This window comes from Embiotoca jacksoni, unplaced genomic scaffold (genome assembly GCF_022577435.1).
Source record: "Embiotoca jacksoni isolate LCO1_2020_lvr unplaced genomic scaffold, fEmbJac1.0.p SCAF_21, whole genome shotgun sequence".
NCBI classification, from domain to species: Eukaryota; Metazoa; Chordata; class Actinopteri; family Embiotocidae; genus Embiotoca; species Embiotoca jacksoni.
Window position 1 is genome coordinate 465001 of NW_027185352.1, and position 22536 is coordinate 487536.

At 41.8% G+C, this 22536-nt stretch overlaps 1 protein-coding gene across 1 annotated transcript in view; it reads left to right on the top strand.

The window, feature by feature from the left end:
- The window catches only part of mpped1 (metallophosphoesterase domain containing 1), a 147738-nt gene extending 126041 nt beyond the window's left edge, over positions 1 to 21697 (top strand). The window contains exons 5-7 of the mRNA XM_069156327.1: positions 353 to 468; positions 13194 to 13307; positions 17819 to 21697. Of these exons, the coding sequence (XP_069012428.1) occupies positions 353 to 468; positions 13194 to 13307; positions 17819 to 17937 (349 nt within the window). The 3' untranslated portion in view covers positions 17938 to 21697. The remainder of the gene's footprint in view (positions 1 to 352; positions 469 to 13193; positions 13308 to 17818) is intronic.
- The last annotated feature ends 839 nt before the right edge of the window (positions 21698 to 22536 follow it).

Here is a 22536-nt window from a genome sequence, read left to right on the forward strand (position 1 = left end):
ATGAACGATGGAGACGCTCCATCTCCCCCAACGTTCCCTCCACTAAGAACAGCTCAGTGCTTCAGGTGTTTCTATGATGTAAATATGACACAATGTCAGAATTTAAAGGATGTTTGATTGATGGAAATATTATTCTCCATTTCTGTTTTTCATTTCACTGAATGATGTTTTAGATGTGACTCTGAAACACCTGTTAGTGACGTCACTAACGAAACTACCTGCTGTTCTTTCTGTGTGTGTGTGTGTGTGTGTGTGTGTGTGTGTGTGTGTGTTTGTGTGTGTGTGTGTGTGTGTGTGTGTGTGTGTGTGTGTGTGTGTGTGTGTGTGTGTGTGTGTGTGTGTGTGTGTGCAGGCAGCCCTGGTACTACGGCTGGGGCTTCAACCTCCCGAGGGGTCAGGCTCTGCTGGACAAGTGGAACCAGATCCCCGACAACACAGACATCCTGGTCACACACTGCCCCCCACTGGGTGAGACACACATTACAGTTCACATACACACACACACATGCTCATGTACATACAGTTCATACAACACATCAGAACACACGTTATCATATAGGACCACAGTGTTTAACCACATAAAGGCCAAATGAACATTTTAGAAATCAGTTTGTACATATTTTAATCGTTTACTATGGATGTTTACAATAATAAACACTTAAAAACAGATCTGATAGATTATTGTAAAAAAAAAGTTCAAATGAAGCTGCTCAGTGTTCTTACCTGTAAATTATAATATTTATATGTAATCTGTATCTGATAATATGAGAAAGACAGACTGGAGCAGGTGCTGGTCTCGATGTTTGTGTGTAGATAAACACACGTGATGTCATCAGCAGACAGCAGCAACCAAAAAGCCTCCGGCTCCATAGACTCCCATTCAACTTCTCTCATCAAATCCAAAGTGAATAAAATGTGTCCATCAGTTATCTCGGTGTTGTTAGCTAAAGTCACTCCTTCTTATTAGTTTTCTGGAGGTCCATCTGAAAATAATCCCTCATTCATTAGAAAAGAAGATTCAAGAAGACCTGTTTTTGGGGGCGTGTCTGTTTGATTGACAGGTCTGTGGTGCAGTCAGGTTACAGCTATCGGTGGGCGGGACGTAGTATCGTCAGGTTTCCAATCAGATCGGTCAGATCCACCGCTGGCTCCTCCCCCAGCTCGTCCAAATATGGTCACTTCCTGCTCCAAACTGCTCCGAACTAACAAGATGGTGACGGACAGAATCTGAACTGGAGGATTCATAACGTTCACAAACCAACGATGACATCACTGATGGATGATGACATCACTGATGGGTGATGGTTGATGACATCACTGATGGTTCTGATGTGAGCTCTGTGTGATGAGGTGATGCTGATGGATCACTGTTGTTCACAGTGGCTTAAGGAAGGTGAACAGTGATGATCACAGTTCACAGGTTACCTGCACAGGTGATCATCAGCCATCTTCACAGTCAGCTCCTCACTCTGTTTTATTTTCACTAACGTTACAACAGTCTGAACCAACACAGATGGTCGCTGACTGACATCCTGTACACACCCGTCTGTCTCACACTCACACACACACACACACAGACATACACACGCACACACGCACACACACACACACACACACACACACACACACACACACACACACACACACACACACACACACACACACACACTCCTCTCTGTCTCACAATCTCACACTTTCACACCTCATCTCCCGCTGCAGCTGTGTGTTCAGAAGAGTGTGTGTGATTGATTTCTGTGTCTGTGAACACGGACATTTATTTTCCATTCAGCTCAGCCAAGTGTCTCCAGCTATCTGCTCGTAAGCCACCAGCATATGGAGCAGCTACAGCAGGCTACTAATGCATGACACACACACACACACACACACACACACACACACACACACACACAGGGACACGGATACACACACACACACACACACACACACACACACAGGGACACGGATACACACACACACACTCACACACACACACACACACACACACACACACACACACACACACACACACACAGGGACACGGACACACACTGAGCAGGACTGCAGGGATGATAGAAGGAGAACAGGAACGGAGGATGAATTCTGTAATGATATCAACTCAAAATATTTTTAAAAACAAGAAAGAAATGATGAGTACAAGGATGAAAGATGAAGAATGAATGGATGGAAGATTCAATTCGATTCAATTAACTTAAATTTTATTTATAAAGCACCAAATCACAACACAGGTTATTTCATGGCACTTAACACATTAAAGTCTTTACAGCAAGAATACTTACAATATCATACAGAGAAACCAACAATTCAACAATTCAACAATTCAATAATTCAACAATTCAATAATTCAATAATTCAACAATTCCCATATAAACAGAACCAGGCTCAGAGGTGGGCGGAGCATCTGTTAACAGAACCAGGCTCAGAGGTGGGCGGAGCATCTGTTAACAGAACCAGGCTCAGAGATGGGCGGAGCATCTGTTAACAGAACCAGGCTCAGAGATGGGCGGAGCATCTGTGAACGAAGGATGAATGAATGAATGGATGAAGGAATGAATGAATGAATGATGAAGTATAAATGTATGAATGATGAATGGATGAAGGATGAATGGATGAAGGATGAATGAATGAAGGATGAATGGATGAAGGATGAATGGATGAAGGATGAAGGATGAATGGATGAAGGATGAAGGCTGAATGGATAAAGGATTAATGGATGAAGGATGACTGAATGAAGGATGAAGGATGAATGGATGAAGGATGAATGAATGAAGGATTAATGGATGAAGGATGAATGGATGAAGAATGGATGAAGGATGGATGAATAAATGAAGGATGAATGAATGAAGCATGAATGGATGAATGAATAAATGAATGAATGAATGAATGAATGAATGAATGAATGAATGAATGAATGAATGAATGAATGAAGAAATACATGGTGCCTCCCTGCAGCACCAGCGAGCATCTTTACGAGTTGTGATGAATCTGCAGCTCGGGGCAGCGGGAGGAGAAATATGACTTGTTTGTCTGGCTGTGAGGAGGAAGTTAACAGAAAGAGACTAAAAGAGGAAAACAGGCGGCGCGCCCGAAGCAGCAGCTGCTTCCAAACAAGGAGCACATTAGAGCGAAATACCCCGAGACTCACAGAGAGCCTCCAAACTTCACAGCATCTCTCAGGGCTGCAAGCAACACGGCAACAGATGTACTCTGATTTACTGTTTTAACTTCAACCTCACTGAGACTGTTTTAACTTCAACCTCACTGAGTCTCTGTTTTAACTTCAACCTCACTGAGACTGTTTTAACTTCAACCTCACTGAGACTGTTTTAACTTCAACCTCACTGAGTCTCTGTTTTAACTTCAACCTCACTGAGACTGTTTTAACTTCAACCTCACTGAGTCTCTGTTTTAACTTCAACCTCACTGAGACTGTTTTAACTTCAACCTCACTGAGACTGTTTTAACTTCAACCTCACTGAGTCTCTGTTTTAACTTCAACCTCACTGAGTCTCTGTTTTAACTTCAACCTCACTGAGACTCTGTTTTAACTTCAACCTCACTGAGACTGTTTTAACTTCAACCTCACTGAGTCTCTGTTTTAACTTCAACCTCACTGAGTCTCTGTTTTAACTTCAACCTCACTGAGTCTCTGTTTTACCTTCAATCTCACTGAGACTGTTTTAACTTCAACCTCACTCAGTCTCTGTTTTAACTTCAACCTCACTGAGTCTCTGTTTTAACTTCAACCTCAGAGTCTCTGTTTTAACTTCAACATCACTGAGTCTCTGTTTTAACTTCAACCTCAGAGTCTCTGTTTTAACTTCAACATCACTGAGTCTCTGTTTTAACTTCAATCTCACTGAGACTCTGTTTTAACTTCAACCTCACTTAGACTGTTTTAACTTCAACCTCACTGAGTCTCTGTTTTAACTTCAACCTCAGAGTCTCTGTTTTACCTTCAATCTCACTGAGACTGTTTTAACTTCAACCTCACTCAGTCTCTGTTTTAACTTCAACCTCACTGAGTCTCTGTTTTACCTTCAATCTCACTGAGACTGTTTTAACTTCAACCTCACTGAGTCTCTGTTTTAACTTCAACCTCAGAGTCTCTGTTTTACCTTCAATCTCACTGAGACTGTTTTAACTTCAACCTCACTCAGTCTCTGTTTTAACTTCAACCTCACTGAGTCTCTGTTTTAACTTCAATCTCACTGAGACTGTTTTAACTTCAACCTCACTCAGTCTCTGTTTTAACTTCAACCTCACTGAGTCTCTGTTTTACCTTCAATCTCACTGAGACTCTGTTTTAACTTCAATCTCACTGAGACTGTTTTAACTTCAACCTCACTGAGTCTCTGTTTTAACTTCAACATCACTGAGTCTCTGTTTTAACTTCAACCTCACTGAGACTGTTTTAACTTCAACCTCACTGAGTCTCTGTTTTAACTTCAACCTCACTGAGTCTCTGTTTTAACTTCAACCTCACTGAGACTGTTTTAACTTCAACCTCACTGAGTCTCTGTTTTAACTTCAACCTCACTGAGTCTCTGTTTTAACTTCAACATCACTGAGTCTCTGTTTTAACTTCAACCTCACTGAGACTGTTTTAACTTCAACCTCACTGAGTCTCTGTTTTAACTTCAACCTCACTGAGTCTCTGTTTTAACTTCAACCTCACTGAGTCTCTGTTTTAACTTCAACCTCAGAGTCTCTGTTTTAACTTCAACCTCACTGAGTCTCTGTTTTAACTTCAATCTCACTGAGACTCTGTTTTAACTTCAACCTCACTTAGACTGTTTTAACTTCAACCTCACTGAGTCTCTGTTTTAACTTCAACCTCAGAGTCTCTGTTTTACCTTCAATCTCACTGAGACTGTTTTAACTTCAACCTCACTCAGTCTCTGTTTTAACTTCAACCTCACTGAGTCTCTGTTTTACCTTCAATCTCACTGAGACTGTTTTAACTTCAACCTCACTGAGTCTCTGTTTTAACTTCAACCTCAGAGTCTCTGTTTTACCTTCAATCTCACTGAGACTGTTTTAACTTCAACCTCACTCAGTCTCTGTTTTAACTTCAACCTCACTGAGTCTCTGTTTTACCTTCAATCTCACTGAGACTGTTTTAACTTCAACCTCACTGAGTCTCTGTTTTAACTTCAACATCACTGAGTCTCTGTTTTAACTTCAACCTCACTGAGACTGTTTTAACTTCAACCTCACTGAGTCTCTGTTTTAACTTCAACCTCACTGAGTCTCTGTTTTAACTTCAACCTCACTGAGACTGTTTTAACTTCAACCTCACTGAGTCTCTGTTTTAACTTCAACCTCACTGAGTCTCTGTTTTAACTTCAACCTCAATGAGTCTGTTTTAACTACAACCTCACTGAGTCTCTGTTTTTACTTCAACCTCACTGAGTCTCTGTTTTAACTTCAATCTTAGAGTCTCTGTTTTAACTTCAACCTCACTGAGACTTTGTTTTAACTTCAACCTCACTGAGTCTCTGTTTTAACTTCAACCTCACTGAGACTCTGTTTTAACTTCAACCTCACTGAGTCTGTGTTTTAACTTCAACCTCACTGAGTCTCTGTTTTAACTTCAACCTCACTGAGACTGTTTTAACTTCAACCTCACTGAGTCTCTGTTTTAACTTCAACCTCACTGAGTCTCTGTTTTAACTTCAACCTCAATGAGTCTGTTTTAACTACAACCTCACTGAGTCTCTGTTTTTACTTCAACCTCACTGAGTCTCTGTTTTAACTTCAATCTTAGAGTCTCTGTTTTAACTTCAACCTCACTGAGACTTTGTTTTAACTTCAACCTCACTGAGACTGTTTTAACTTCAACCTCACTGAGTCTCTGTTTTAACTTCAACCTCACTGAGACTCTGTTTTAACTTCAACCTCACTGAGTCTCTGTTTTAACTTCAACCTCACTGAGACTGTTTTAACTTCAACCTCACCGAGACTGTTTTAACTTCAACCTCACTGAGACTGTTTTAACTTCAACCTCACTGAGTCTCTGTTTTAACTTCAACCTCACTGAGTCTCTGTTTTAACTTCAACCTCACTGAGTCTCTGTTTTAACTTCAACCTCACTGAGTCTCTGTTTTAACTTCAACCTCACTGAGTCTCTGTTTTAACTTCAACCTCACTGAGACTCTGTTTTAACTTCAACCTCACTGAGTCTCTGTTTTAACTTCAACCTCACTGAGTCTCTGCTTTAATTTCAACCTCACTGAGTCTCTGTTTTAACTTCAACCTCACTGAGTCTCTGTTTTAACTTCAACCTCACTGAGTCTCTGTTTTAACTTCAACCTCACTGAGTCTCTGTTTTAACTTCAACCTCACTGAGTCTCTGTTTTAACTTCAACCTCACTGAGTCTCTGTTTTAACTTCAACCTCACTGAGACTGTTTTAACTTCAACCTCACTGAGTCTCTGTTTTAACTTCAACCTCACTGAGTCTCTGTTTTAACTTCAACCTCACTGAGTCTCTGTTTTAACTTCAACCTCACTGAGACTGTTTTAACTTCAACCTCACTGAGTCTCTGTTTTAACTTCAACCTCACTGAGTCTCTGCTTTAATTTCAACCTCACTGAGTCTCTGTTTTAACTTCAACCTCACTGAGTCTCTGTTTTAACTTCAACCTCACTGAGTCTCTGTTTTAACTTCAACCTCACTGAGTCTCTGTTTTAACTTCAACCTCACTGAGTCTCTGTTTTAACTTCAACCTCACTGAGACTGTTTTAACTTCAACCTCACTGAGTCTCTGTTTTAACTTCAACCTCACTGAGTCTCTGTTTTAACTTCAACCTCACTGAGTCTCTGTTTTAACTTCAACCTCACTGAGACTGTTTTAACTTCAACCTCACTGAGTCTCTGTTTTAACTTCAACCTCACTGAGTCTCTGTTTTAACTTCAACCTCAATGAGTCTGTTTTAACTACAACCTCACTGAGTCTCTGTTTTTACTTCAACCTCACTGAGTCTCTGTTTTAACTTCAATCTTAGAGTCTCTGTTTTCACTTCAACCTCACTGAGACTTTGTTTTAACTTCAACCTCACTGAGTCTCTGTTTTAACTTCAACCTCACTGAGACTCTGTTTTAACTTCAACCTCACTGAGTCTCTGTTTTAACTTCAACCTCACTGAGTCTCTGTTTTAACTTCAACCTCACTGAGACTGTTTTAACTTCAACCTCACTGAGTCTCTGTTTTAACTTCAACCTCACTGAGTCTCTGTTTTAACTTCAACCTCAATGAGTCTGTTTTAACTACAACCTCACTGAGTCTCTGTTTTTACTTCAACCTCACTGAGTCTCTGTTTTAACTTCAATCTTAGAGTCTCTGTTTTAACTTCAACCTCACTGAGACTTTGTTTTAACTTCAACCTCACTGAGACTGTTTTAACTTCAACCTCACTGAGTCTCTGTTTTAACTTCAACCTCACTGAGACTCTGTTTTAACTTCAACCTCACTGAGTCTCTGTTTTAACTTCAACCTCACTGAGACTGTTTTAACTTCAACCTCACCGAGACTGTTTTAACTTCAACCTCACTGAGACTGTTTTAACTTCAACCTCACTGAGTCTCTGTTTTAACTTCAACCTCACTGAGTCTCTGTTTTAACTTCAACCTCACTGAGTCTCTGTTTTAACTTCAACCTCACTGAGTCTCTGTTTTAACTTCAACCTCACTGAGTCTCTGTTTTAACTTCAACCTCACTGAGAGTCTGTTTTAACTTCAACCTCACTGAGTCTCTGTTTTAACTTCAACCTCACTGAGTCTCTGCTTTAATTTCAACCTCACTGAGTCTCTGTTTTAACTTCAACCTCACTGAGTCTCTGTTTTAACTTCAACCTCACTGAGTCTCTGTTTTAACTTCAACCTCACTGAGTCTCTGTTTTAACTTCAACCTCACTGAGTCTCTGTTTTAACTTCAACCTCACTGAGACTGTTTTAACTTCAACCTCACTGAGTCTCTGTTTTAACTTCAACCTCACTGAGACTCTGTTTTAACTTCAACCTCACTTAGACTGTTTTAACTTCAACCTCACTGAGTCTCTGTTTTAACTTCAACCTCACTGAGACTCTGTTTTAACTTCAACCTCACTGAGTCTCTGTTTTAACTTCAACCTCACTGAGTCTCTGTTTTAACTTCAACCTCACTGAGACTCTGTTTTAACTTCAATCTCACTGAGACTTTGTTTTAACTTCAACCTCACTTGTCTCTGTTTTAACTTCAATCTCATTGAGACTGTTTTAACTTCAACCTCACTGAGACTGTTTTAACTTCAACCTCACTGAGACTCTGTTTTAACTTCAACCTCACTGAGACTCTGTTTTAACTTCAATCTCACTGAGACTGTTTTAACTTCAACCTCACTGAGTCTCTGTTTTAACTTCAACCTCACTGAGTCTCTGTTTTAACTTCAACCTCACTGAGACTGTTTTAACTTCAACCTCACTGAGACTGTTTTAACTTCAACCTCACTGAGTCTCTGGTTTAACTTCAACCTCATTGAGTCTCTGTTTTAACTTCAACCTCACTGAGTCTCTGTTTTAACTTCAACCTCACTGAGACTGTTTTAACTTCAACCTCACTGAGTCTCTGTTTTAACTTCAACCTCACTGAGACTCTGTTTTAACTTCAACCTCAATGAGTCTGTTTTAACTACAACCTCACTGAGTCTCTGTTTTTACTTCAACCTCACTGAGTCTCTGTTTTAACTTCAATCTTAGAGTCTCTGTTTTAACTTCAACCTCACTGAGACTTTGTTTTAACTTCAACCTCACTGAGACTGTTTTAACTTCAACCTCACTGAGTCTCTGTTTTAACTTCAACCTCACTGAGACTCTGTTTTAACTTCAACCTCACTGAGTCTCTGTTTTAACTTCAACCTCACTGAGACTGTTTTAACTTCAACCTCACCGAGACTGTTTTAACTTCAACCTCACTGAGACTGTTTTAACTTCAACCTCACTGAGTCTCTGTTTTAACTTCAACCTCACTGAGTGTCTGTTTTAACTTCAACCTCACTGAGACTGTTTTAACTTCAACCTCACTGAGTCTCTGTTTTAACTTCAACCTCACTGAGTCTCTGTTTTCACTTCAACCTCACTGAGTCTCTGTTTTAACTTCAACCTCACTGAGTCTCTGTTTTAACTTCAACCTCACTGAGACTCTGTTTTAACTTCAACCTCACTGAGTCTCTGTTTTAACTTCAACCTCACTGAGTCTCTGTTTTAACTTCAACCTCACTGAGACTCTGTTTTAACTTCAACCTCACTGAGACTCTGTTTTAACTTCAACCTCACTGAGTCTCTGTTTTAACTTCAACCTCACTGAGACTGTTTTAACTTCAACCTCACTGAGTCTCTGTTTTAACTTCAACCTCACTGAGTCTCTGTTTTCACTTCAACCTCACTGAGTCTCTGTTTTAACTTCAACCTCACTGAGTCTCTGTTTTAACTTCAACCTCACTGAGTCGCTGTTTTAACTTCAACCTCACTGAGACTCTGTTTTAACTTCAACCTCACTGAGACTCTGTTTTAACTTCAACCTCACTGAGACTCTGTTTTAACTTCAACCTCACTGAGACTCTGTTTTAACTTCAACCTCACTGAGTCTCTGTTTTAACTTCAACCTCACTGAGACTGTTTTAACTTCAACCTCACTGAGTCTCTGTTTTAACTTCAACCTCACTGAGACTCTGTTTTAACTTCAACCTCACTGAGTCTCTGTTTTAACTTCAACCTCACTGAGACTGTTTTAACTTCAACCTCACTGAGTCTCTGTTTTAACTTCAACCTCACTGAGTCTCTGTTTTAACTTCAACCTCACTGAGACTCTGTTTTAACTTCAATCTCACTGAGACTTTGTTTTAACTTCAACCTCACTTGTCTCTGTTTTAACTTCAATCTCATTGAGACTGTTTTAACTTCAACCTCACTGAGACTGTTTTAACTTCAACCTCACTGAGACTCTGTTTTAACTTCAACCTCACTGAGACTCTGTTTTAACTTCAATCTCACTGAGACTGTTTTAACTTCAACCTCACTGAGACTCTGTTTTAACTTCAACCTCACTGAGACTCTGTTTTAACTTCAATCTCACTGAGACTGTTTTAACTTCAACCTCACTGAGACTCTGTTTTAACTTCAACCTCACTGTAGACACATTTAGAGGATGAATACTGATTCACTCCCAGCTCTCTCCACAGATCTGTTTGTGTTTGAAGAGGACGAGTGGCCCCGTTAACTGTGGGAGGGAAAAATACATCTCTGGAGTCTGTTCACCCTCTCTCTGAGGTTCAGGTTCTATCAGGTGAACAGGGGGACGGCCTCTTCGCTCAGGTCACATGACCATACACCTTTGGTCAGTGGGCGTTCACACTGATCCCGGCTGTTCAAACGTAGATGGATGTTATCTTGGTGTCTGCAGCTGGACAGTGATGGACTAGACACGAAACTCCTCCTGCTTTATGTTTCAGATTATGTGATTTATGAGGTTGATTATAAAACTGTCTGAAGACCTGAGAGCAGACCGAGGAGGAAATGTTGTCCGTGTTAGAACAGCAGGGATTTCTGGGTGTCTTCCCCTGAACATGAAGCAGGTTCCACATCAGAGAGAGGACATCTGGTCTCAGTCCTCCTCCAGACCCGGACCCGGATTACACCCTGGATCCGGACCCGGACCCTGGACCCCGGACCCAGACCTGGACCTGGACTCCGGACCCGGACCTGCACCTGGACCCAGATCTGTCCTGGATAAAAATATCAGTGTGTTGAAGGCGTGTGTGTCTCAACATGTGATTCACTGAATGTGTTCCTGCCCTCTGTCAGGAGCTCTCAGGGCGGTCCTACCTGCAGTCCCACAATGCACTGGGCTGTCATTGACTTACATCCTGAAGATGATGAACAGCCTCTCTCATATCTTCAGATCATAGATTTATGATGTAGTTTAATCTAAAGCTCTTCTGTTTCTCAGCATCAGTTAACCTCATCAGATCTTTCTGATGTGGACATTCAGGGTCTCCAGAGGAACAATACAGAGACTTTCTGACCCTCTGGTCCTGCTCCACCTTCAGGTCAAGCGGATGGAGCATCCATTGGACAGTTGGTGGTGAACGGCACCAACCTGTCCTCAGCTGACCGACACGTTTAAACTGTTCTGTGGTTTAAAAAACAACTTTTGATCAGAGTTTCCTTTGTTTCACTCGGTGAGCTCCTCCTTTGATAACGGAGGAGCTCTTCGACCGTCACTCTGTCCTCCTCTTTCCCTCCTCATCTGTTCTCCTGCTCCTTTTCTGTTGTGTTTGCTTTCTTATTGCTGTCTGAGCAGAGCGACAGCAGGCAGGAAGACGGAGGCAGCATCTCCTCACTCATTTATTCCTCTAACTTGATGCTTTTATTGACTCAGCATCAGCAGCATCCCTCCTCACCGAGCAGCTACTAAATCATACCCACTCCCCGCTCCATCCTTGTCACACATACTGTGAAGTGTGCGTCTGTGTGTGGCTTTGATTGATCTTTTTTTTCTACGACTCTCTTTTTGTGCTGCGATGTGCAGTTTGCATTAAAACGAGCAGCATGAGAGGAGAGAATGAGCTTCGTTCTAAAACGTGATGTATCGCCGTTTGATGGGAGATGAAATACATAACCTTCATTCAGCCATGAAAACAGCACCACCATCCAACAGCCTGGTGGATGATGTACTGACAGGTCCGAACAGGACGGGTCTGCAGAGACGGGAGGATCCAACCAGTTTCACTTCTTCTTTCTGACTGATGGAGGAAAAGTTCAGAAGCATAACTTTACGTCTCAGCTGCAGGTGGAGGAATATAAGAGTCCTGTAATGTGATGGGACACTTCACCTTTGTTAAAGGAACGACTCACCTTGAACACACCTGGACATAGACCGACATCTCACATTTTATTGTGGAGTGTGATTCAAACTGTGATCCTCGTTAAAGTAACACAGGAAACACACGTATTACTTCCACCATGTTTCTACGTTATCGTTCAGATGATGTTCTGAGAATGAAGTCGTCCCGTCCTTCTTCTTCTGCACCGCTTTAACCATCTTTAACTCTCTTTAACTCTCTTTAATGGTCTTTAACTCTCTTTAATCGTCTTTAACTCTCTTTAATCGCCTTCAACTACATTTAATGTTACTTAACTCTCTTCAACTATATTTGACTCTATTTAACTCTCTTTAATAATCTTTAACTCTCTTTAATGGTATTCAACTCTCTTTAATGGTATTTAACTATCTTTAATCTTCTTTAACTATCTTTAATCTTCTTTAACTCTATTTAATGGTATTCAACTCTATTTAACTCTCTTTAATGGTCTTTAACTCCCTTTAATGGTATTTAACTATCTTTAACTCTCTTTAATTGTCTTTAACTCTCTTCAATGGTCTTTAACTCTCTTTATTCGTATTTAACTCTCTTCAATGGTCTTTAACTCTCTTTAATAGTATTTAACTCTATTTACCTCTCTTTAATAGTATTTAACTCTCTCTACCTCTCTTTAGAGTATTTAACTATCTGTAACTCTCTTTAATAGTATTTAACTCTCTTTAACTCTCTTTAGTAGTATTTAACTATCTGTAACTCTCTTTAATAGTATTTAACTCTCTCTACCTCTCTTTAGTAGTATTTAACTATCTGTAACTCTCTTTAATAGTACTTAACTCTCTTTAACTCTCTTTAACTCTCTTTAATGATCTTTAACTCTTTTAATGGTCTTTAACTCTCTTTAACTGTCTTTAATGTGTTTTTAGCTCTCATTAATGGTCTTTAACTCTCTTTAATGGTCTTTAATGTTTTGTTTAGCTCTCTTTAGCTCTCTTTAATGGCCTTTAACTCTCTTTAACTCTATTTACTTGTATTTAACTCTCTTTAATGATCTTTAACTCTCTTTAATGATCTGTAACTCTCTTTAATGGTCTTTAACTCTCTTTAACTCTCTTTAAATGTCTATCTTTGCAGCGTGTTGTCTCCTCTCGATGTTGGACAAAAACTACGGTCAATATAATAACAACAGAGATATGATCCATATAAACAAACATGTGTAGAACTTGTGCCAAGTTTACTTGTTTACTCCTTCATTACGTTGCTGCAGCTCTTCACGTGTGTTTGGCGTGTCTGACTGCGTGTTCCTGTGCTCAGGTTTCCTGGACTGGGTCCCCAAGAAGATGCAGCGTGTCGGTTGCATGGAGCTGCTGAACACGGTCCAGAGGAGAGTGCAGCCCAAACTACACGTGTTTGGACACATCCATGAAGGTACGCACAGGTGGTCAGGAGGAGGTCATGTGACCACCCATCAACATGTCATCAGTTGTACTTTCTGTCATCTCTGAGCTGTCTCAAACAATCTTCTGCATTTCAGATTTATGCACAAGTGTGTGTTCAGATTCTGTAACAGTGAACTCAGTCAACAATATTTCATTTTAATTCTCAGAAATTTAATCAGAACAATGTTCAGGTTTATTTACATAGTTTCATGTTTCTGTTCCACTTCAGAGGTTTTAAATCTAAAAACTCTTTATCACACTCAGCTGTGGTGAACTCTTCTTCTACTCCGAGCTGCAGATGGAGATCTACATCAACTACCACAGTTTTTATTTCTCTGTCTTAAATCTTAACCCTCGTGTTGTCCTTGGGTCAAAATGACCCGCAGCTGTGTTCAACCAAGTTCTATTTTATTTCTATATTTTTTTTTATATTTTTTGGGATCATTGGTCATCATTCTTTAAAGAAACCCTCACAGCCTCTTTGTCACCAATGATCCCAAAAAATATGAAAATAAAATAGAACTTGGTTGAACACAGCTGCGGGTCATTTTGACCCAAGGACAACAGGACGGTTAAAGAGCTGAAAACTGAAAAATCTCATCTAATGTTAAAGTGAATGAAGCTGTTTGTGTGACTCTGACACACATTCGCCTGCTGCATCTTCACACTTTAACATGTGAGCTGGTTGTTCAGAGAGAATCATCCAGACTTCACGTCACACCGTCTCTTCTGACTTTAATACTCTGACTGTGACCTCAGAGGACCGGAGACACCGTACATCCACCTTAAAGAACAGATTAAAGTGCCACATCCCCATCAGCATTTCATCCAGGCCAGTGAGGGCACAGAGGCCGGCTCCCCCGGCTCACAGCTGCATTTTTCGGGGTTATCAGGTCAGCTCCGGGAGCCCTGGAGCCGCCGTCCCCCGTCAGAGGGACCAGATTAGAAATTAGATCAGATGTGAGGGGAGGAGAATGAGGCTGCAGCAACTCTCTTCATTAATGCCAGGACTCAGATCCAAAGAGTCACAATCATCGTTCTGGATGGAGTGGACCAGCAGAGACGAGCAGAGCTCTGATCCAGGAGACGGAGACACTGAGACTTCCACTTAGAAAACCACTGACAGAGCAGAGGGAGGGTCTTTTCTGAGAGATGCTCCACTAAATGAACCACTTCTACATCTGCCGTGTCTTCTGAAACACAGATATTTAACTGTGTTAGTGTGAGAGTCCCACTCTTCACACACCGAGAGATGATCAGTGCTGGTGGATGTTCTCTGTAACATTTCCTCTTTGTTTGTCCTCCTCATCTTCTGCACCACAACCGCTGTTCTTCCTGCAGTCATCTGTCAATCAAACTGTCCACCATCAGTCAAACCGTCCACTGTCCTTCTTCTGTCCTCCATCTATCTGGGATATTTTCTTTGATTTCTGTCTGTTCTTCCTGGGTGAAACAGTTCAACTTCACTAGAACAGAAAACATTGAGGCGTTTGCTTTAATTTAATGCGATCCTGTAAATAGAAAATGTAAAATATAGAAGGTCTCCAAATGTTCAGCAGTAAATGTTCAATCTGCCTGCAGCCTCAGTTTTGCCTGTTTTATTATCCTCCTGCTTTAATATGTAATTTTAATGCATCAGAGCAGCTCAGTTCTCAGGTGATTAAATAAATGATTAAACAAGTTAAACCATTAACAAGCTGCAGTTTGGAATCAGTTCACAGCAATAATCATTTAACCGTTGCAGACCTGTGTAGGTCTACGGACGTGACGATGTACTCTTTAATGAATATTTGTTCAGTTGTCGCCTCCCTCTGCAGGAGTTCAGAAGTCAACAAAGTCTCCTCCTGTCATCATGTTACAAACATCCTCATGTTTTCTCAGTTAGAGTTATAATATTTGATATCATGATCAAATATGACAGCATGAAAAATAACATTGCTTCCTTTGTAGGGTTTCTTCATGGTCGGTAAATGATGAAACTTTTTTTAACTGTCAAAATTTTAAAGACTAGAACTCCACAGTTAATTCAGATAAACAGTAACAGATGGAGGCAGTAAGTGTTCAGTGTTCATCTGTTGGGACAAGATACCTGGAGAACCCACAAACGTTCACGTTCACAAACGAGGATTTTGGTGGTCAAAGGTCACATTGACCTCATATCCATCCCTTTGTTGTAAATGTGAGGCCATAACTGAGAACAGACGGACAGACTGACGATCTTCCACATGTGGTAACATCCTGAATGTCTGACTAATCTAAACTGGGCAAATTGTGGAAATCTTCTATGTGCCGGTGTGTGAAACATCGTGTTCAGAATCAGATTTATAGTTTTTACTACGTATATTATATGAATGTTATCAGTGGACCACAGACTGCATATAAAACTACAGACTGGATATAAAACTACAGACTGGATATAAAACACAGACTGCATACAAAACCACAGACTGGATATAAAACTACAGACTGAATATAAAACTACAGACTGAATATAAAACACAGACTGGATATAAAACTACAGACTGGATATAAAACACAGACTGGATATAAAACTACAGACTGGATATAAAACACAGACTGCATACAAAACCACAGACTGGATATAAAACACAGACTGGATATAAAACTACAGACTGGATATAAAACACAGACTGGATATAAAACAGACTGGATATAAAACTACAGACTGGATATAAAACACAGACTGGATATAAAACACAGACTGGATATAAAACTACAGACTGGATATAAACTACAGACTGGATATAAAACTACAGACTGGATATAAAAGAGTTCGTAGCTTCAGGTCTGTAAAATGGTTCTGATCCAGAAGTGTCTTCAGCTGCAATACCAGCGAGTGCCACTAGAGGTCGGCTCCAAAAAGCCTCCGGCTCCATAGACTCCCATTCAACTTCTCTCATCAAATCCAAAGTGAATAAAATGTGTCCATCAGTTATCTCGGTGTTGTTAGCTAAAGTCACTCCTTCTTATTAGTTTTCTGGAGGTCCATCTGAAAATAATCCCTCATTCATTAGAAAAGAAGATTCAAGAAGACCTGTTTTTGGGGGCGTGTCTGTTTGATTGACAGGTCTGTGGTGCAGTCAGGTTACAGCTATTGGTGGGCGGGACGTGATAGATAGATAGATAGATAGATAGATAGATAGATAGATAGATAGATAGATAGATAGATAGATAGATAGATAGTTACTTTATTTTTCCCAAAAGGGGAACCTTTTTCGCTACAGCAGCATTATAGGTGCAGGAAGCCGTAAAACAACAGTAAAATATTAAATATAAAAATGCACAATATATACAATAAATAGACTCCTCCTCCCGTCCATCCCTTATACACCGACCACTGACTCCTCCTCCCGTCCATCCCTTATACACCGTCCACTGCAGAGTCATCAGAGAACTTCTGCAGATGTCTTGACTCTGAGTTGTTCTGGAAGTCAGTGGTGTAGAAGGTGAACAGGAAGGAGACAGAACAGTTCCCTGAGGAGCTCCAGTACCACTGACCACCGTATCAGACAGCACACTGCCCAGACGGACAAACTGTGGTCTGCCTGTCAGGTAGTCATTGATCCAGGAGACGGTGGACGTGTCCACCCCCACCACCCGCAGCTTCTCACTCAGCAGCAGTGGTTGGATGGTGTTGAATGAACTGGAGAAATCAAAGAAAGTGATTCTCACAGAGTCACTGGTTCCACCCAGGTGAGACTGAGCTCGTTGCAGCAGGTAGATGATGGCGTTGTCCACTCCCACGTGAAGCTGGTACGCAAATTGTAGATGGTCCAGAGAAGATTTCACCAGCGGTCTGAGGTGGGCCAAGACCAGCCTCTCCAGAACCTTCATCACATGAGATGTGAGGGCAACCGGTCGGTAGTCGTTGAGGCCGGATGGAGTCGTCTTCTTAGGGACTGGAACCAGGCACGACGTCTTCCACAGCACCGGGACTTCCTCCTGCTTCAGGTTGAAGAGGTGTTGTAGGACCTCAGCCAGCTGGACAGTGCAGGTCTTCAGGACCCCGGGGCCGATGGCGTCAGGTCTTCAGGACCCCAGGGCCGATGCCGTCAGGTCTTCAGGACCCCGGGGCTGATGCCGTCAGGTCCTGCAGCCTTGCGCTGGTGGAGTCTCTCCTAACCTGGCCTGTCGTCACAGAGAGTATCGTCAGGTTTCCAATCAGATCGGTCAGATCCACCACTGGCTCCTCCCCCAGCTCACTTCCTGCTCCAAACCACTCCGAACTAACAAGATGTTGACGGACAGAATCTGAATTGGAGGATTCATAACGTTCACAAACCAACGATGACATCACTGATGGTTGATGACATCACTGATGGTTCATGATTGGTCAGGACAAACATGGAGGGAGACTGATATCAGTTGGGGGTTCTGGTTTAGTGTTTTGAGGGTTTTTCCATGCAAATTAAAAACAAAAAAATATAAATGAAAACACACTTCATGAGCAGAAGTTGACCTTTCATTTTTTGCTTCCAGGTTACGGTATGATGACAGACGGCAAAACGACGTTCGTCAACGCCTCCGCCTGCACCGTCAACTTCCTGCCCATGAACCCGCCCATCGTCTTCGACCTCCCAAACCCCAGGACCACATGACTAGAGGAGGCTCAGCCCAAAACCCTGACAGGTTGTCCGGAGAAAGGAGTCAGGAGAGGAAGGTGAGGTCGGAGGGCAGGACGGACCGGATTCTGTAAATATTCCAGAGGTGTGTTTAACACGTCACCTGGGCTCACACCTGGAGAGTCCGACTGTGGAGCCACAGAGGGAGGGACTTCCTCTCTGCTCATCTTATTTTATGTCCATCAGTTCTTCATCTTTCAGTTTAAAGCAGACACATGGACGAGCGCAGAGACGCTTTGACATGTGGACCAGAGGACAGTTCTCTGTCCACGCCTCCTGCACTGACAATCTGACTCAGAGAGACAGGACAGACGTCCTGATTGGTTCTCTGCACTAAAATCAACAGAGAGACACCTGAATGCCTCGTCTGAGGACTGTTCTGCTGAAGGAGCGACTCCAAGGCAGCAACACAACGTTCAGCAGAACAATCGTCACGCAACTTTCTCCTTCTGCAACCCCATTTTTTATTAAATTGGGATGCTGTGTAAAATTTTAATATAATCAGAATGTGAGGATTTGTAAATCATGTAAACTCATATTTATTTGAAAATAGACCAAAGACAACGTATCAAATGTTGAAACTGAGACATGTTATTGTTTTTTAAGATATCTTCTCATTGTGAATCTAATGCAGCAACACGTCTCTATAAAGTTGTTCCAGGATCATGTTCACCACTGAGCTGCATCAACTCTTCTTTTAACAACACTCTGGAAACCTTTGGGAACTGAGGAGAGCAGTTTCTGGAGTTTTGAAAGTGAAATGTGGTCCCATTCTTGCCTGATAGAGGATTTCAGCTGCTCAACAGTTCAGGGTCTCCTTTGTTGTATTGTTCATGTCCTGATGCTCCAGATGTTTTCAATGATTGACAGGTCTGGACTGCAGGAGGCCAGTTTATCAGCAGACTCTTCTACTAGAGAACCATGCTGTTGGAATACGTGCAGAATGTGGTTGGACGTTGTTCTGCTGAAATAAACAAGACCTTCCCTGAAAGAGACGTTGTCTGGATGGCAGCATATGTTGCTCCAAAACCTGAATATATCATTCAGCATTAATGCTTCCTTCCAGATGTTCAAGCTACCCATGCCATGTGCACTAATGCATCCTGTACCATCACAGATGCTGGCTTTAGAACTGAGCTGATAACCAGCTGGATGGTCCCTCTCCTCGTTAGCCTGGAGGATGCAGCGTCCATGATTTCCAAACAGAATCTCAGATTGTGATCCATCAGACCTCAGGACAGTTTTCCACTTCACCTCAGTCCATCTTCAATGAGTTACACAACTTTTCCAGTGTTTTGTTGAACCTGTCTCAGCTTTTTCACATGTTGCTGCCATCAAATTCAAAATGAGCAGATATCTTTCTCCATTTCAACATCTGATACGTTGTCTTTGGTCTATTTTCAATTACATATGAGTTTATGAGATTTACAAATCATCAAATTCAGTTTTTATTTACATTTTACACAACTGTGTGTGTGTGTGTGTGTGTGTGTGTGTGTGTGTGTGTGTGTGTGTGTGTCTGTGTCTGTGACAGATCAGTGAGTGTGTAAGTGCAGATGGAGGTCTGTACTCTGAGCTGTGTGACGATCGGGTGTCAGACATGTTGACTGCTCCTCATTACATCATTACAGCATCAGTGAGCCTTTTCACTGGTTGAGAGGAGGACAAACCCCCCTCCCCCATCCTCCTCCTCCACCTCTCTGACCAGGTTTGACCAGGTGCTGGTTTGAAAGACCTCCTTGGTGTTGTTGACAGACAAAGACTCCTTTTCTCCTAAACTAAACTACGTTCCTGTAACTCATCTTTCTGTCTCTGTAAAGGAAAAAGATGAAGATTTTCTTGAAGATTTGATAGATGTTGCGATGCTTTTTAAGAGAAACTAACGTGTTGAATATTTGTCCATAAATTGGTGGTTGTTCCGTTTCTTTGTTCTCTTTACTGTAAATGCTGACTGCGGTTCTGTTCTGTTGTGTGAAAACGCTCAGAACCAGCTGGAGATTTTGAACTCTTTCTCATCTCCACGCAGGTCGTCTGTTTAAATAAGAAGTGTTTCTTTCTCTGCTCTGTTGTGTGAATATGGCTGTTCTCAGAGAGGCAATGTGCTGAGTGTTAAAACCTCCGTCACACTGTGATCTGTCTGCTCCGACACCACGTGTGAACGCTTCTCTTTACTCCTCTGTACTCCTCTGTACTCCTCTTTACTCCTCCGTACTCCTCTGTACTCCTCTTTACTCCTCTGTACTACTCTGTACTACTCTTTACTTCTCTTTACTCCTCTGTACTCATCTGTACTCCTCTTTATTCCTCTGTACTCCTCTTTACTCCTCTTTACTCCTCTGTACTACTCTTTACTTCTCTTTACTCCTCTGTACTCATCTGTACTCCTCTTTACTCCTCTGTACTCCTCTTTAATCCTCTTTACTCCTCTGTAGTCCTCTTTACTCCTCTGTACTACTCTTTACTCCTCTTTACTTCTCTGTACTCCTCTGTACTCCTCTTTACTTATCTTTACTCCTCTTTACTCCTCTGTACTCCTCTGTACTCCTCTTTACTCCTCTGTACTACTCTTTACTCCTCTGTACTCCTCTTTACTCCTTTGTACTCCTCTTTACTCCTTTGTACTACTCTGTACTCCTCTGTACTCCTCTTTACTCCTCTGTACTCCTCAACTCAGTCAATCACTACTGCTTTTTATTGACGTTAACTGTCGATGAAAGTGAACACTTCCTGTGGATGTTTCACAATAAAAGCGTGTGAGGACGTGTTTGAGAAGAAGCCTTCTTCTGTTAGTTAGTGTTGAATCAGAGGAGCCAGAGAAGGATGCTCACAGGGAGATGAAGGAGTGAAGGGGGACAGTGGAGGTCAGGTCAGTAGTTATATTTAAATGTAGCTCCTGGATGGTCTGTGTGAGACTGGAAAATAAAAGAGTTCTCCTCCACATTTAAAGCACAAACTTAATGAAAGATGTTCCAAGAAAAGAAGAAAAGGAACTTTTAAAGAACCTTTGATGTGCTCCTCTCCGGGAACGGCCTTCATTCACTCGTCCTCTCTTTGATGCTCTTCTGCTTCGGTAGATCTGTTGTGTGTTTCCTGTTTTATCCAGATGAACAACGTGCTGTGTATTTCTTGATTTCTTTCTCGAGGCATGTTCAGGAGTTAATGACTTCTGCTCCTCAGACAATCTGCATCTGAAGAGTTCTGTTCCAGAATGAGATGTTTCCTGATGAAGATGCTCCACCGACGGACAGACAGACAGACGGACGGACGGACGGACGGACAGACAGACAAACGGACAGACAACACCTGAGTTAGTGGTTTTAATTACAAAGGAACTTGTGTACATTCATTTAGTTCCTTAGTTCCTTTGTTCCTTTAGTTCCTTTAGTTCCTTTGTTCCTTTAGTTCCTTTGGTTCCTTTAGTTCCTTTGTTCCTTTAGTTCCTTTGTTCCTTTAGTTCCTTCAGTTCATTTGTTCCTTTAGTTCCTTTAGTTCCTTTGTTCCTTTAGTTCCTTCAGTTCATTTGTTCCTTTAGTTCCTTTGGTTCCTTTGTTCCTTTAGTTCCTTTAGTTCCTTTAGTTCTAGCCCGGTGTGGTTGTTGGGGACTTTTCTGTTTTTTAACTTTACAATAAGAAAATGAACCCAACAGGAAAATGTAAAGTTCTTCTGTTTCATAAAAAGCTGCAGGATTCTGCTGCTTCTGGAGATTCTTCTCCGATTAAATAAACGTTCTCTGTGACCAGCGGATCCTGTTCCTTATTCCTGTCTCCGCTGCTCCTTTTGTCTCTGCGCTCCTCTTTTTGTCCACCAGGAGAAGAATTAGATTAATTCTTCCCTTTCGTTCCAATCAGAGGTCTCGTATCAATTATAGAGCAACAAGCACACAGTTCATTTCCAGGAGCTGAACCTCGCCGCTCCGTCTGTCTCCACAGGTCTTCCACCCTTCTGCACGTTCTAATGAGAACCTTCAAATAATTACATTAGTAATCTGAGATACCAGATAATTTATTCATGGAGGCTTTTTACTTTGACATTAATACAACTGGCTTTCATAAGATCTGTCTTCCTGCAACTCCCTCCCTACACTCCCTCCTTACTCTCCCTCCCTACTCTCCCTCCTTACTCTTCCTCCCTACTCTTCCTCCTTACTCTCCCTCCCTACACTCCCTCCTTACTCTCCCTCCCTACTCTCCCTCCCTACTCTCCCTCCTTACTCTTCCTCCCTACACTCCCTCCTTACTCTCCCTCCCGTCCCTCCCTACTCTCCCTCCTTACTCTTCCTCCCTACACTCCCTCCTTACTCTCCCTCCCGTCCCTCCCTACTCTCCCTCCTTACTCTTCCTCCCTATTCAGTCTCTACGTCTCCTCTCTGACTGATGCAGAGGATGTTGCTACGCGAGCGTTTTCTTTGAAAGACTGACAGACGTCCTCTCCATCTTCATCTCCATCCATCTCACCTCACACGTCCCGTTGGGAGAACAAACGTCTGCATCGTTAAAAGCCACTTTGTCTGGTTGTCTTCGGGACACAAATCAGTGTCACACAGTCAGACAGCAGGCAGAGGACAGTTACTGTGTA